Source organism: Lycium barbarum, chromosome 11 (genome assembly GCF_019175385.1).
Source record: "Lycium barbarum isolate Lr01 chromosome 11, ASM1917538v2, whole genome shotgun sequence".
NCBI lineage: Eukaryota > Viridiplantae > Streptophyta > Magnoliopsida > Solanales > Solanaceae > Lycium > Lycium barbarum.
Window position 1 is genome coordinate 7124578 of NC_083347.1, and position 16192 is coordinate 7140769.

At 34.2% G+C, this 16192-nt stretch overlaps 3 protein-coding genes across 3 annotated transcripts; all 3 read left to right on the forward strand.

Annotated features, from left to right (window-relative positions):
- Nucleotides 1-4572: 4572 nt before the first annotated feature.
- Nucleotides 4573-9675, forward strand: LOC132616963 (TPR repeat-containing thioredoxin TTL1-like). Its single transcript, XM_060331769.1, has 7 exons — nucleotides 4573-5744; nucleotides 7072-7267; nucleotides 7530-7711; nucleotides 7788-8121; nucleotides 8215-8419; nucleotides 8495-8601; nucleotides 8915-9675. Exons 1-7 carry the CDS (start codon nucleotides 4924-4926, stop codon nucleotides 9065-9067), a joined length of 1998 nt encoding a protein of 665 aa, XP_060187752.1. The 5' UTR covers nucleotides 4573-4923; the 3' UTR covers nucleotides 9068-9675.
- Nucleotides 9676-12276: 2601 nt separating this feature from the next.
- LOC132619378 (uncharacterized) lies at nucleotides 12277-13014 on the forward strand. The gene has a single exon (XM_060334304.1). The coding sequence runs from the start codon at nucleotides 12277-12279 to the stop codon at nucleotides 13012-13014; it is 738 nt and encodes a 245-aa protein (XP_060190287.1).
- A 117-nt stretch (nucleotides 13015-13131) lies between these two features.
- LOC132619379 (uncharacterized) lies at nucleotides 13132-15046 on the forward strand. Its single transcript, XM_060334305.1, has 3 exons — nucleotides 13132-14678; nucleotides 14770-14944; nucleotides 15032-15046. Exons 1-3 carry the CDS (start codon nucleotides 13132-13134, stop codon nucleotides 15044-15046), a joined length of 1737 nt encoding a protein of 578 aa, XP_060190288.1.
- Nucleotides 15047-16192: the final 1146 nt, after the last annotated feature.

Consider the following 16192-nt stretch of genomic DNA (forward strand, 5'->3'; position numbering starts at 1 on the left):
TAATATTTTAATTAGTTATTATTTTATTGAGCTAACAATTAATTATTTTCCTTAAATTTTATAAATAGTTATCTTATAAGTAATTCAATTGTATACATATAGTTTATATATCACCAACGTTTGAAGTAATAAAACTTAAATTACAAGAATCAGGAAAGAAATGACAATTAAAGAGGTAAGCTAATTACGGCTAACAAATTACTGCGAAACAAGGTGTATATTTTATGTCGGTCCAAGTCAAAACCAGAGTCTTGGTTAGGTTTCTGTTAACAACAGAAATTAACGGACGCATTGTCTCCATATCACATAGCAAATTCAGTTTTTTTGTTCTTTCTTTTTAATTTTTTTCAAAGATATATGTTTTCTTTTTAAAATATGGACCCTATGATATGATGGACTAGAGATGTTTTATTAAGGCGTAGCTTTAAAACATTAATCACCTATCATGTCATAATAGTGAGGTTAAATGGTTTGTTGGGTGATTTATGTTTTGTTCGTTCAATATGAGAAGTCAAGTAATTAATAGTATCACCCCTTAATTTTTCTGAAAATAAAATGTTGAAACCGAATAGGGTATTAAAAATTTATATATGTACACAAACACAGAAAATCTACCTATATATATAATGTAATTTTTTGTTGAGGGTGTTCACCCTTCACTCCCCCTAAATCAGCCCCTGCGTATAACTTAAAAAAACTCTAGTATATACATATATCATCCATATTCATAGAACTAGTTCTAATCAGTGAAGGTACATCCAGTTCACTTTGTTGAATATGTTATCATTGTGTCTCATACGAGCGCGCGAGAGCATCAACGATGCAATTGCTTTCTTTGAGCTATATATAGATATCTTTATTCACATAGGAGTCCAAGATTCCAAGACAAATCCAATAATAGCTCAATCCTCCACAATGTCTATCTCCAAAAGTGAAAAATTAATGGTTTGGTTTTCTCCACTTGTTTATGTGACGTTATTCTTCAAGCAATGATTCACATACCAAGTTACTTTTACGGTTCAAATTTTGAACATGAAGAATTATTTTTTGTAAGACACGTTTTTTCTTAGATGAGCTTTACGTTGCGCGAATCCTAATTATTTAGTGCTAGTAATAAAAATTTGGTATTGGAAAATTACACAAAGTCACTCTTACCATTGTATTTGTTTGTTGTTTCGTGTACAAAAACTTGTACAGGGAAAGATAATGGAGTGATTGCTTACTACTACTAATATAATTGCAACTATCTCATATTTTATATAATTTTACAAGTAACTATAGTTTTTCCTTTCTCCTATCTCGAGTTTCCACACTCCCAAAATAAATTGGGAGAAATGTGAAGGAAATGATGAGATACATCCATATGGAGTTAAATCGGTAACTAATTTTTCTTCACCCCATGTCCCCACCGATCCCCTCTCTTTTTCTGATATAGTACAAAAATAATGGTTGAGCTCATAATGTGTACAATTGAATTTAAGACATTTGAAGAGTGAAGACCAGGGGAGAGCCGTTTTCTTATAACCTAGATCTTCTATTACTTTGTGTAATGGTGATATTGTTTTCAACGGTTTGTCGTTTCTTAAATGGCTACTTGATCACAATAATCCTTGCCTAGTTGACTATATTTCCTATTGAAAATCTTTCTAATTTTGCAAAAATGGAGGAATGCTTGCTCTATCCACTTTCAGAGAGGGAGAGAGCAACAAAGCTAGAATTTTAAGTTTTGCACTAAGCTTCCGCTATGTTCGGAGTTCGTGAAAGGATGGAACCACAATGGTCAATTTTACGCAGCTTTACCCTATATAGAATTTTAAGTTTACGGTCCTGAAACTACATTATCATTCATAGTGTTGTTGTCTCTAAACAAGGGTGGTGCTACGATTTTGCTTAGTAAGTAGTAGTAAAGCCATAAATTTTATATATGTGTTCAACTGATAACTCCGTGGCCGCCTTTGCCGATTGTAGCTCCGGCCTGCTGTTAGGTTAGAGTGTGTTAAGGATAGAATAGCAAGGTATCATAACATAGATTAATACAGATTAATATACGGAAGTTCATATACTAATGTTAAATATGCATGAAACTTATGTTAAATATAATAGTGTTATAGGTTTAATTTGTGCCCACAGTTGTACGTAGTAAACACAAACTGAGAAAAAAAGTACACGATGTTAAATGGGAGTACATGTTTATGACCACAGTGGTACATAGTTACAGTTGGACTATTGAAAAAAGCCTGTAACATTTCTTATGGGTAAGATTTACTCGTATCGTTATTTATACCAAACTTATATGAGCATATTTATGTGTTTGCCCATATAACATATATTTTCATGAAAGACAGGTGCTGAATTTAAATTTTATGAGTTCTAAATTTTAAGATAGACTTCATGTGATAGTAATTGAGTTCTGAATTTTGATTTTTTTTACATTTTTAGTGTATTTCTTAATGTAAAGTACACATATTAAGTCAAAACTACTGGTTTTGTCGAACTTATATGACCAACCCTATTGTCAGCTCCTGCTTCTCACCTCATTAGATCATTTAATCATGATAAATTGATATGATTTAATTTAAATATCGAATAAGTTTTATCAATTTATTATTCTCAGCTCCACTCTATTTTAATTCAATTACCAAAATCGAGCTATTGTAGTCGTATTCAAGTCTACTTTCCTTCATTGCCCTATGTATGATCTGAAATTATAAGGAAAGGAAGATATTATTAATATGGATAAATGGGATATTTGTATTAAAGATTCACGAGTTACCAACTTACCGTAGAAGAAGAAAGTTACCATATGGAGTAATTGTTTTTTTTTTCTTTGGAATTACTACTTTTTAATAACTATGATTTTGCCCAAAAATTAACGATACAGTAGAATTATGAGTCAACTGATCAATTTTTCGTGCTGATATCAATGAATATAGGGAATACATGAATAATACGCTCCTACTACATGAAAATAGTATAAAAACATTTGAAAAGATTGCAAATAGTTATTTAATTTTTCATAGAAATCATAGTAAGAAAAAAAAATTATTGTCTAAGTAATACTTTCCCTACCTTATTTTATATGATATTATTACTATTTTCACGTCAATTTATTTATTTATTTGAGAAATCAAAAAGTTTGACTACATAGATTAAATAGATTTACCTATAAACATATCATACTTTTGGCCTAGCTTCTAAATTTTGAATTTAAAATTTTCAGAGAGTTAAAAAACTAAGTAGCCGTTTGGACATGCGAAATCAGCGTTTGGACATGCAATTTCATCTCTGATTTCATCTCATGAGATGAAATCTCAAATCATCCAAAAATGCATGATTTGGGATTTGAAATCATGATTTCAAAAAATATAAATGTAAAATTTGACCCATACGTTTATATTTTGTAAAAAAGACCCATAAGTTGGTAGATATATTGTTCGTACCATGTGGGAGGATTATATTAAAGAGTAGTTACATTATTATTCATGTTAAATTTTTCTTTTTTATTGAACTAAAGTTTGATCAATTGATGTTGTATTTTTTAGAAAGGTCTTCTAGTAGCGAATTAATTTTATTATGAACTATGATTTACTCATTTAGTAAGATTGTATAAGAATTGGAATTTTTTTTATGGTTTTCACAACTTGTGGGGTTTTTATGTTTATAAGAAAACTATAACTTAAGAAATCCAAATTGCATGTCCAAACATGATTTCATCTCATGGGATGAAATCATGTCCAAACGGCTCCAAAGTTGGATTTTGGACGAAAACTTTAATACTTATGTTCGGAGTAGTATTATTCTCTTTTTGCACAATACCTTATATATACTATATAAAATAAAAAATTATTAGGATTTATTTGCCCTTAACCATAAGTATTAGATTCGAATCCCAATAATAGAGCACTTTTAAATAGGAAAAACTTTGACTTCTTAACTAACTTACTCAGTATAAACTCGAACTAATCGAATAAGTGTACTTGAACAATAATTTAAGATAAAAGAGGAAAAAGAAGATAAAGAAAAAAAGGAGAAAGGGAGAAGAATGAGTGGAGAAGTTGAGGGGTTAGGAATATAAGGAGACGCATTAATTTTTCTTTTTATTTTTAAAAAAAGAAAAACAAAACAAAACAAAACAAGGAGTAGTAAATTATTGAAGAAAAAGAGGGGTCAAGAACAAGAGTTAATGGGGGAGAGAGAAATGAGAAGATAGAAGAAAATGACGAGGACGTTGTGTAGCGGATGAAACTGCTCTTCTCTTAATCAGAAATAGAGGTAGAGCCAGAATTTCAATTTTATGCGTTCTGAATTTTAGAACAACTATTTCAAGTGATAATAACTAAGTTCTACATTCAATACTTATATATAGTAAATAAATTTCTTAACACATATATACTGTTTGAGCAAAAGCTTCACACTTTTAGCTCCACCCCTGATCAGAGATCTCGGTTCGAGTCTTAAATATGAAATTTTTTAGAAATACACCTTACCAAATATAAATTCGAATATAATCAAATTTTAATACGGATACCATAAGCAACCAAAAAAGAAAAAGAGAAGATAGAAAGAAGTAGAGAGACAAAGCAAGGTTGTCTCGTGAAGGAAGATGAATATATATATATGATAAATGATGTTGATGATGATGATCATGAACCACCAACAAATCCTTCTTGCCTTAATTAATTAATCTCCCCCACCGAAAAAAAAAAAACTTTTCTTTTCTTCTTCTCTCAGTAAATATAAATAAAATAAAAACTCATTTCTCTTTCTTCCTTATACTCAGCATTCATTCTTTACTTCTTCCTTTTTATATCACAAGATCCCCATCTCTTTTCCCTTCTTTCTTTACATGTCTTCTTCATATCCTTTCTTGAGTCTCAGTTCATTATACTGAAACCTTCACATTATATTAAACAAAAAAAAATAATGTCTGATTTTGGAAGACCCATGTTGGAAATAAACGGTTTAACTGATCGTTTACGAAACTCATCATTGACTTGCGTTGAAGATAAAAATGTACTCGAAATTAACAAACCTGATTTTCGAGAGCTCGATCTTGGTTCGCCTGTTTCACCTTTACGAAATGGACCTACTACAAGTAGTAGTTCTAGTTCATCTGGATCGGTTTCGGGTCGGAATAATACTTCTCATTTGGGTCCGAAAAAATCCGATTCAAGTCATTCCGGTGAACTTTCCGGGTCAGTTGAAAGCTCACCTAAAGCGGCGCGTGGGTTTAAGCCAGGCCACGCGCGGTCTTATTCCAGTGGGGGTAGCTCAGTAAACTCACCTCAGTTAAATGCACTGCCCACCGGTAATATCTGCCCGTCGGGAAAGATTTTGAAAACGGGCATGGCTAGTAAGTCGACGAAGACTGATGTTTTGGGTTCGGGTACGGGTTATTACGGGCATGGTAGTATAATGCGGGGCGGGTCGGGTCAGAAACAAGTTGGGTCGGGTGTTGGGGTTGATTTGGGTGGGGCCCACACGGTGAATAATAGTAGTGATCCAGAGGAGTTGAAGAGATTAGGTAATGAGAGTTATAAAAAGGGATGTTTTTTAGAGGCTTTGAATCTATATGATAAAGCTATAGTTATTTGTAAGGGAAATGCTGCTTATCATTGTAACCGGGCAGCGGCGTTGATCGGTTTAAAGAGGTTATCGGAGGCGATGAGGGAATGTCAAGAAGCGATTAGGTTGGATCCGTCGTATGTAAGAGCACATCATCGATTAGGATCTTTGTTACTTAGGTGAGTTTAAGTAATAAAGTCTTGATTTTTAGTATGTTTATGTGTGTTTTTGGTTGTTGATTATCATGAATCTTGGAAATGTGTGAATAATCTTTGTTACTTAGGTAAGTTAAGTAATAAAGTCTTGATTTTTAGAATCTTTGTGTGTGTTTTGGTTATTGTTTATCATGAATCTTGGCAATGTGTGCATAATCTTTGTTACTTAGGTAATTTAAGTATAAAGTCTTGATTTTTAGAATCTTATATGTGTGTTTTTGGTTATTGATTATGGTGAATCTTGGCAATGTGTTCATAATCTTTGTTACTTAGGTAAGTTAAGTATAAAGTCTTGTTTTTTAGAATGTTTATGTGTGTTTTGGTTTTTGATTAGCATGAATCTTGGCAATGTGTGAATAATCTTTGTTACTTTGGTAAGTTAAGTATGAAGTCTCGATTTTTAGAATCTTTATGTGTGTTTTGGTTGTTGATTAGCATGAATCTTGCCAATGTGTGAATAATCTTTGTTACTTTGGTAAGTTAAGTATGAAGTCTCGATTTTTAGAATCTTTATGTGTGTTTTGGTTGTTGATTAGCATGAATCTTGCCAATGTGTGAATAATCTGTGTGAGAATAATCTTTGTTACTGAGGTAAGTTTAGTAATTAAGACTTGATTTTTAGAATGTTTATGTATGTTTTGGTTATTGGTTAACATGAATCTTGGCATTGTGTGAATAATCTGTGTGTGATTTACCATATGAGATGTTGAAAATTCATGAACTTTGATGATTTTGATCTTCATTTGTGCCAAGGGGGAATGCACCTTCATATTTACTAGATCTAGCCTGATTTAGCTGATCTGGATTTGATGGTTTGGCCTCTTTTGGATTGTTCTGGCTATATTACTGTTACTTATGCTCTATGTTTGCCTTTTTTTCTTTTTCACTGTTACTTATTCCCTATGTTTGCCCATTTTTCACAGGACAGCCCATTTCTCATAAGGCTGTCCTTCCGTCTTTTTTCCTGTTATTTTACCTCTCTCAATACTGTTTTTTCCCCATTCTTAGCCGGTCAAAACACCGTGTTGTTCAATTATTATTGCGATTGCTGCAGTCGCTTACGATGTGATTTGTTGATCATCTTTATTAATCATTGGCAGCATCATCCTAGTTCAAGCTTATGTCTTTCCCCTAACAATTCTATCGTTAAACATTAATATTCTTCAAGAATTCCCAGTTACACACTTTCTTTCAGCATCATGCCGTGTCCTTATCTGAATTAGGTTCTTAGAATTCACCTTGCTTATTTTGCATTGTGATGTAAGCAATCTAATTATTGTAAGGCTTGTAGTTTCGGACAGGTTGAGAAAGCCAGAGCTCACATATGTTTCCAAGGGCATCAGCCAGATCAAGTTGAGTTGCATAAGTTGCAAGCAGTGGAAAAACATATTGGCAAGTGCACTGATGCACGTAGAGTCGGTGATTGGACAAGCACGTTAAGAGAAGCCAGTGCAGCCATTGCTTCTGGAGCAGATGCATCTCCTCAGGTAAAGCAATCCTAGTGGTTCCACACATTGTAAAAGAAAGTGCTGCATGAGAGTGTTAAAGGGATAATTACATTCTTGGACCGCTCAAAAAAATAATAGCCAGCAAATATATAGGTTTTGTATATTAAGTATAAATATACAGAATCTGTGTATAGGTTCTGTATATTTTGGCTGGCCCGTTATTAATTCCAGCCGTCGGGCCAAAAATTAAAAAGACCCAAAGTTAAATGCTGATACTGAATTACTGAAATTGAATTTACAGATATTTGCATGTAGAGCAGAAGCTCTTCTGAAGCTACATCAAGTAGAGGATGCAGAATCGTGCCTATCAATTACTCGAAAGCATGAACTATCTACCGGTTCATTCCAGTCAAAAAATTTTGGGATGCTTTCAGAGGCATACGTGTTCTTTGTGCAAGCTCAGATTGACCTGGCTCTAGGAAGGTCAGTTCAGAATGATTTGCTCAGTTTTTAAAAGGCTGTGCGGGAGTATGAGAAATTGGATCTTGAATATTTGCAGGTTTGAAAATGCAGTCAGTGCAGTCGAGAGAGCTGGACAGATTGAGCCTCGAAATATTGAAGTATCAGTTTTTCTCAACAATGTCAGGTTGGTCGGACGGGCTCGTGCTCGCGGCAATGAACTATTTAAATCGGAAAGGTACACTGAAGCATGTGCTGCTTATGGGGAAGGTCTCCGGCGTGATTCTTCAAATTCAGTTCTCTACTGCAATCGAGCAGCTTGCTGGTATAAACTTGGGCAGTGGCAAAGATCCGTGGATGACTGCAATCGAGCTCTCAGTTTCCAGCCAAATTACACTAAAGCCCTTCTTCGAAGGGCTGCCTCAAACACCAAGGTAACATCCCATAGTAAAATCTTTTATTCTAGTATCACTTGCTTGTTCCTGCCGTTGAGTTAAGTTTTTTTTTTAAATTTTTTATTATTATAGCTGGAAAGATGGGCTGAAGCTGTTAGAGATTATGAGGTTTTGAAGAAAGAGCTTCCATATGATAATGAGGTTGCTGAGTCGTTATTCCATGCCCAAGTTGCATTAAAGAAATCACGTGGTGAAGACGTTCACAATATGAAATTTGGTGGAGAGGTGGAATTGGTTTCTGGTCTCGAGCAGTTCCGAGCTGCGATTTCATCACCTTGTATGTTTTCCTGCCTTATAGCTTGACATTCATTAGTCTTTTTCTGCAACTCATAGATTATATTGGAAATTGCAGGTGCATCTGTGGTCCATTTTAAAGCAGCATCTAACCTACAATGCAAGCAGATATCCCCTTTCTTAGACACTTTAAGCACCAAACATCCTTCTATAAATTTTCTCAAGGTAAACAATTTTAGCAATGTTTTGTCGTTTCTTGATGGGGCAATTTCTGATTATCTTATATGCTCAGCATACTTATGAAGAAACCTTATATTCATGGGCTTTTTTCATTTTTGTCCCGTCGGCCGAAATTAATTATGGGTGCTAGCCAAAATAAACAAAACATAGACACTGATTATGTTTATTATGTTTATACAATACAGCATGTACTATTATATGTACTTATACAACACCTATACATTTGCTGGCTATTATTCTTTTGAGCGGTCCAAAAATGTAATTACCCCTAGTATTGATTTCCTCTTTTCTGTTGAAGGTGGATGTGGAAGAGAGCCCAGCAATTGCTAGTGCAGAGAATGTTAGAATTGTACCGACATTTAAGATATACAAAAGGGGAAGCCGCGTGAAGGAGATGATCTGCCCAAGTCAAGAGGTGTTAGAATCGTCGGTGAGGCATTACAGTGTTTAAGTGCATTGATTGCAACGTAATCGTGGTTCTTAGCCTATTGTCCCTGGCCATTCCAGTCACCCGGAATTCAGCGCCATTACCTGTGACAAAATTGAGCTACTACAAATAATCTCATTAAGGAGCCAATTCAGCTAAAAAGCCAGCAGCCTTAGGAGGGATTTAGTTTAGTCTCCTTTTTTCCATTTTAATTTATTCATTCATTCCTCATTGCTGTCTTGGTTCCAACTTCTTCCCATCTCCATTAATCTCTTCCATTTTTTTCCTTTTCAAATCATTTTCTTTTTAAAACATTAGGCTGTTCTTCCCTAGTATAAACTTCTATTGTGAGGAGAAAATAGCGAACATTGTAAAATTGATTTTTATGGCCATTTTAGCTGAACATTTAGAGAGAAAAGAAGTGGCTGGCTGCTGGCATTAGATGAGTATCTTAAACATGTATATATATAATCATATATACAAAACCATTGGAGGCCAAGGAGGGGTGAAATTGGATGTTATGGTGGGTAGTTATGGGGTTAGTGAAAGAGAAGGATGAATATGATGATGTTATTGATACTTATGTTTTTGCTCAACCATTCTATCAATAAAATTTTCATTTTATTTGTTGAGATTGAGGCGCAGTTGTTTATGTCTCCATTTCTTGTTGAATAATCATTTAACCTATGCATTATTTAGATTTGCTTCTCTTTTACATTCCTGTTAAATAATACTAGCTGTGTGGGGCAGTGGGGCTTTACAAGTAGGACAATCTCGGTCACTTTAACATCAAACTGTCAATGATAAGGGATAGTGGTAATATGGTCATTGCATATGAAGATTCTAAATTTCCAGCTTGTAACAAGTACACAAATTTTAATTGATAGTCGGTTCTTATTACGGGGTTGTTGCGGTTGTCCCTTTCTTTGTTTGTCTATTTCCATCCTTTAAAATCCTCTACTGTTTTTAACTTTTTATAACTTTGTCGTTCAAGTTAGTTCAAGTTATATATTCAAGTTATCTTACACGCACCTCGACTATTTTATAAAGTAAAATATTTGTAGTTGTTACTAAAATATTAGATAACTCTGTCCACTAACTAACTTAGATATATAGGATGAAATAATCACTCCAAAGTTTCCTGTGTTTTCACTTATCCATGTTAGGTTATGGTTGGCATGGATAGCATATTCCATGTAAGGCATGCTTGTATATTGTTTCTCACATGATACCTACACTCTTTTTCCTCTAAACCTACTTCATCTTGGTTTTAGATGGGAATGGGTGGAATTAGATTATGGAATGCCCAAATATGGCTTTGTAATCAATGAAGTGGGTGGAGAATTATGAAGTTTCATGTTCAAATTTCAGCGAAAGTAAAAACGTTAGGTGATCTTTTCCCGTTTGTCCAAGTCTTGATGGACAGAGATATCCAACATCTGCGCAGGTGGGAGGTAGTAAATACCTCGATCGAAGTGCGCGCTAGCTCACCCGGACATAACAATTATCCTAAAAAAAAAAGGAATGGATGCCCATGTACTTACAAGTTGATAGGGTTGGATAGACTTATTCCTATTTTAGTTGTCAAGAAGTTGGCCTTTTTTGGGTGTGGGTGTGTAGCTCCCTGTTCTAGAGGGTTACACTTTTAAGAGTTCATCTTTTTTTCATTGTAAAATATCACATGTTAGCATTTAATTTGCCAACTTCCAAACAGTCCCTACTCTCAATAATAATGTCTTTGAATAAAAATTGTGCAATATTTGCGCCGACTTGCTGAACTTTGTTTAACGTTATAGCTGGCTTTGTCGACCTGTCAGTCGAAGGTGATTTTTGTGTACTCTTTTTTGAGCCCATACATTAAACTCTATTTGTGTGACTTGGGAATTTGTTGACTTGGCAATGTGAACAAAAATTTTGAATAGAAGTTGAACGAATATTCGATTTTGAATATTAAAAACAGATATCAATAAACAAAATATCAATTTTAGATAAATTAGAGTTGATTATATGAATTTGGTGAGAAAACTAAGAAGCTAGAACAAATAGTTATGTATTTGTACCACCAAACGTCCTGGTGGGGGTGGTAAGCAGGGGCGGACCCACATGGTCTCAAGTGGATTCATATGAACCCACTTGTCAAAAAATTACAGTGTATATATATGTATATTTATTCAGTTTGTGAAACAATAGAATGATATATTTAATATTTGACTCCACTTCAACCAACTACAGTGCTCAGCGCAGTGGCAAGTGGGTTCAAAAATTTCTGAATGGTCCCGAGTTCGAAACCCAACTACAACAAATCAGAGACCTTTTTTATCTTTTAGTCATTTAAAATTAAAATTCCACCAGTCAAAACCTACTGTGCTAATTTAACCACACAAGTAATAATATTATGTCATCCACTTCAATCGTCCCTTACAGCTTACTCCTTTTCCTTTTATTTTTTTTCAATTTCTAATATAATATAATAGAATTAAAATACAAAAAGGACCCAAATCTCAATCCAAAAGTTCGACTCTTGCATCACACAACACCAAGCATCGATCAAGTTCGCCTCTTTGTCCTTTACTCTGTACTTCCATACAAATCAGAGACCTTTTTTTATCTTTTAGTCATTTAAAATTAAAATTCCACCAGTCAAAACCTACTGTGCTAATTTAACCACACAAGTAATAATATTATGTCATCCACTGAGCACAGCAGCAATCGTCCCTTACAGCTTACTCCTTTTCCTTTTATTTTTTTTCAATTTCTAATATAATATAATAGAATTAAAATACAAAAAGGACCCAAATCTCAATCCAAAAGTTCGACTCTTGCATCAACACAACACCAAGCATCGATCAAGTTCGCCTCTTTGTCCTTTACTCTGTACTTCCATATAAATAAAATTATTGTGGCTGTTTTTGATTTCTTCCCTTGAGAAAAACCCTACCACTTAAAATTGAAGAAAATTGATTTTGTGATTTTGGGATTTTGGATGATAAATATAAGCATGTAATGGAAGGAATAGGTAGAATGAAAACAAGGTTTTCATAATAAAATAGTTCTCAAGCATGATGCCATTTTTTCTACAGTTATAATAAAACTCTATAATAGAATAGAAGAGTTAATGATAATGAACCTTTTTCCTATGTCTTAGCTTTTTGTTGCTGCCTTCTCTATTCTGTTATATTATTGTTCTAACTTCGAATTAGAATTTTAATTTTGTAATCCAGTTTCAAAGTCCAATGAAGAGATATTTCTCTACGGTATCCTCCAAGTTTTCACAACCAAGTTCATCCGCTCAAAATGTTCCTCGTGTGGAAGAAAACTTGAACCAGTTAGAAGAAAATCATCATTCTCCTAAAAAACAAAAGCAAGGAGTAGATTTGGATTCTCTACCAACAGATCCAAATAAAAGAATACCCATTCTGGACTATCATCCAGATGAACGTGATGAGATTAGACGAGCATATATCCAAAGGGGTCCTCATCAACCTCGACTTCCTAGGTTTCCTCAAACAGATTTTTACGGATATAAACGTCGTTTTAATCGTAAATGGTATAAAAAATATCATGATTGGTTGGAGTATAGTGTGGTAGAAGATGCTGCTTATTGTTTGTGTTGTTATTTATTTAAAGATGAAAGCATTCATCAAGGTGGAGGCGAAGCATTTTCAAGTATAGGGTTCAAGAGTTGGCACAAAAAGAAAAGATTAGATACGCACGGTGGTGAGTTGAACAGTGATCACAACCAAGCAAAAAAGAAGTGTGAAGATCTAATGCGACAAGAACAGTCAATTCAAGTTGCGTTTGTAAAGCCGGATAATAAAGCTAAGCTTGAGCACAAAATTCGTTTAAAGGCTTCAATTGAGGTGGTAAGACTCCTCTTGAATCAAGGATTGGCATTTCGTGGACATCGTGAAGATGAATCATCATTAAACAAGGGTAACTTTCTTGAAATTCTTTCATGGTATTCGAAGTGATGTGATAAAATTAGTGATCTTGTGTTGAAGAAGGCTCCAAAAAACAATCAGTTGACTTCTCATAAAATTCAAAAAGATATTATCACCGCATGTAAGTTGGAAACAATTAAAGCTATTATGGAGGATCTAAATGGTGACTATTTCTCATTGCTAGTTGACGAATCTTGTGATGTGTCACGTAAGGAGCAAATGGCAATTGTTTTGCGATATGTTGATAGATGGGGATCTGTGGTAGAACGCTTTATTGGGATTGTTCATGTTCGTAATACTAGTGCTCTATGTTTAAAGGAAGCAATTGTTAACTACCTTGCTCAACATTCTTTGAGTTTATCTAATATACGTGGACAATGCTATGATGGAGCAAGCAATATGCAAGGGCGTCTAAGTGGCCTTAAAATTTTGATTCAACAGGAAAGTAGATCAGCTCATGCGATTCATTGTTTTGCTCATCAACTTCAATTGACTCTTGTCGGGGTATCTAAAAAATGTCTTCCAGTTGGAGAACTTGTATTGTTGGTTTCTAATGTCTTAAATGTAGTAGGAGGTTCTTTTAAACGCATGGATGAACTTCGAGAATCTCAAGCAGAAAAAGTTCAAGAGGCACTAGATATGGGCGAGGTTGAAACTGGTAAGGGCTTGAATCAAGAGCTTGGTCTTGCTAGAGCTGCTGATACTCGTTGGGGTTCACACTACAAATCATTTAAGAACTTCATTAGTATGTTTGGCTCTATTACTGATGTTCTTGATACTATTGTTGTTGATTCCGAATGTGTTGAAGATAGTTGTAAGGCAACAGGATATCTTAGAGTTTGTCAAACATTTGAAATCGCATTCATATTGCACTTAATGAGAGATATTTTGGCGATTACAAATGAGCTTAATGAATCCTTACAAAAGAAAGAACAAGATATTGCAAATGCCATGTTACTTGTTAAAGTAGCAAAGAAACGATTGCAAGATCTGAGAGAGGAAGGATGGGATCCACTTATCGAGAATGTGTCCGCATTTTGTGTCAAGTATGATATCTTGATACCTAATTTTGATGAGTTCTATATTAATTTTGGAAGATCTCGACGTAAAGTTGCGGAGCATACTTTCTCACATCACTATCATGTCGATATATTTTTTAAGATTATTGATTGGCAACTTCAAGAACTCAATGATCGTTTTAATGAGGAGAGAACGGATTTGCTTATTGGAGTTGCTTGCTTGAATCCAGTTGACTCATTTTCTAGTTTTGACATCAATAAAATATTGAGAATGGCTGAATTATATCCTGATGATTTTGGTGAAGATATAATGGTTACTCTTAAAAATCAGCTTGAGACTTATATCGTTGATGTCCGTGATGTTGATGAAAGGTTCTCCAACTTGAAAGGTCTTGGTGATCTTTCTAAAGAGCTAGTTAAGGCAAAGAAACATTTAAATTATCCCTTTGTGTTTCGCCTTGTAAAATTTGCATTGCTCCTACCGGTCGCCACCGCTACAGTTGAAAGAGCTTTTTCGGCGATGAAGTTGATAAAGAGTGAATTGCGAAATCGAATGGATGACGACTTCATGAGCGGTTGTATGGTGCCTTATGTAGAAAAAAATTTATTTAAGACCGTTTCTGATGAAAGTATTATGAATTGGTTTCAAAAAATGAAAACTCGTAGAGTACAATTGTAATAATATATTTTAATTAATCAAACTTTATTTTGGTACTACTATCAATCTTATGGTCAAGAATTTGGAATTCCCCGTAACTTTCTATAGCTATCTGTTTGGAAGTGGAGAGCCTGCTAACAATTCTCAGACTACTTGCAACCAGGAAAAGGCTCCAACTAATGATCGTGCCCCAAAGCCAGCTGGTTCAACTATAATGGAGGCATCCTATTTGATGGACAAACAAGGAAGGAAGAATCTGCTGCTCATAAGCTTTATTAGAATGGTATGTCATTTTTACTTTTTTAGTCCTTGATGGAGTTTGTTACCTGAAAATACAATACAACTTGGTGAACTGCACACATCTTTTTAGATTGCTCTATCATGACTTATTTGCTTCCGTTTTTTATTTTTTGCATTGATTTAAATTGCTTGTCCTTGTGCCGAGGGTCTACCGCAAAATAATATCTCTACCTCCCATTTGAATGTTTTTGTCCACTCTATTTTTTTCATATATTGAACCCGCTTAGTAAAAATCCTGGGTCCGCCACTGGTGGTAAGTACTCCATATTAACCAAACATTTTGGTGGGTGGTATTATTAACTAAACGTTCCAGTTGTTAGTAAGTACTTCATCATTAACTAAACATTCCGGTGGGTGATAAATACTCCATCATTAACCAAACGTTCTGCTGGGTGGTAAGCACTCCATCATTAACCAAACGTTCCCGCTAGGTGGTAAGTGAGATTTCACAGCGCAAACTTGAATTAGTTGTCCCTCAAAATGGGTATGGGACACTGACAAGGAAACCACAAAACAAAAAGTCATGTATCAACATTTATCACTCATTACGGGTAAGTAATATATATTAGTTTAATTCATTGTTAACTTAGTATAAATATGTGGTGCGGATAATTTTTTTCTCATTAGTTGGCTCATGCTTGGTTCAAACTAAACCACTCTAGAGATAACGGTGGTTGAATAATATATTAATGTGAATAAAGAAAACAAATATTTGGGCGGCTGAAAATGACAAATACCTTTCGGCAGGGGAAAATACATGACAAAAAAACCATTGGTCCCAAGTGAACCGTGATTCTTTAAACTTATGAAATCTTATTTTATGTGCTAAGATTTTTGCATAATAATTAAATATCCTCCAAGATTTTTTGTTTTATAATTTTATTTTGCAATAAAGAGAACCGCGTGGGTGCGTCCCTACCACTCTCTTAGTTGGAATCTTCATTCATATTTTTAGTGAGTCTTTGACTATTCAATTCTTTTGGTGATAATATGAAAATTGCTATTTTAAGTTTGACTTCTTGACAATTCATCTGATTCTTAAACGATTGTGGTAGTTTAATAAGGTTAATTTGAGTCATTGGGTTAATAGGACCCATTGGAATAGCCATTGCACTTTGAAAGTATTTTAATGATTATAAAAAGGGAAAATTTCAGAAATATACAAGTTGGTCACTTACATTGCAAAAAAATAGCACAAAATTTACATTACGAAAAACAGCCCAAAATATAC

What these genes read in the sequence shown, in the direction of transcription:
- LOC132616963 (XM_060331769.1), top strand. Translation starts at nt 4,924, where the DNA reads ATGTCTGATTTTGGAAGACCCATGTTGGAAATAAACGGTTTAACTGAT. An exon ending in TTAGGATCTTTGTTACTTAG is followed by an intron (nt 5,745 to 7,071) that starts GTGAGTTTAAGT and finishes TAAGGCTTGTAG; the next exon opens with TTTCGGACAGGTTGAGAAAG. An exon ending in GGGCTGCCTCAAACACCAAG is followed by an intron (nt 8,122 to 8,214) that starts GTAACATCCCAT and finishes TTATTATTATAG; the next exon opens with CTGGAAAGATGGGCTGAAGC.
- LOC132619379 (XM_060334305.1), top strand. Translation starts at nt 13,132, where the DNA reads ATGGAGGATCTAAATGGTGACTATTTCTCATTGCTAGTTGACGAATCT. An exon ending in AAAACTCGTAGAGTACAATT is followed by an intron (nt 14,679 to 14,769) that starts GTAATAATATAT and finishes AACTTTCTATAG; the next exon opens with CTATCTGTTTGGAAGTGGAG.
- LOC132619378 (XM_060334304.1), top strand. Translation starts at nt 12,277, where the DNA reads ATGAAGAGATATTTCTCTACGGTATCCTCCAAGTTTTCACAACCAAGT.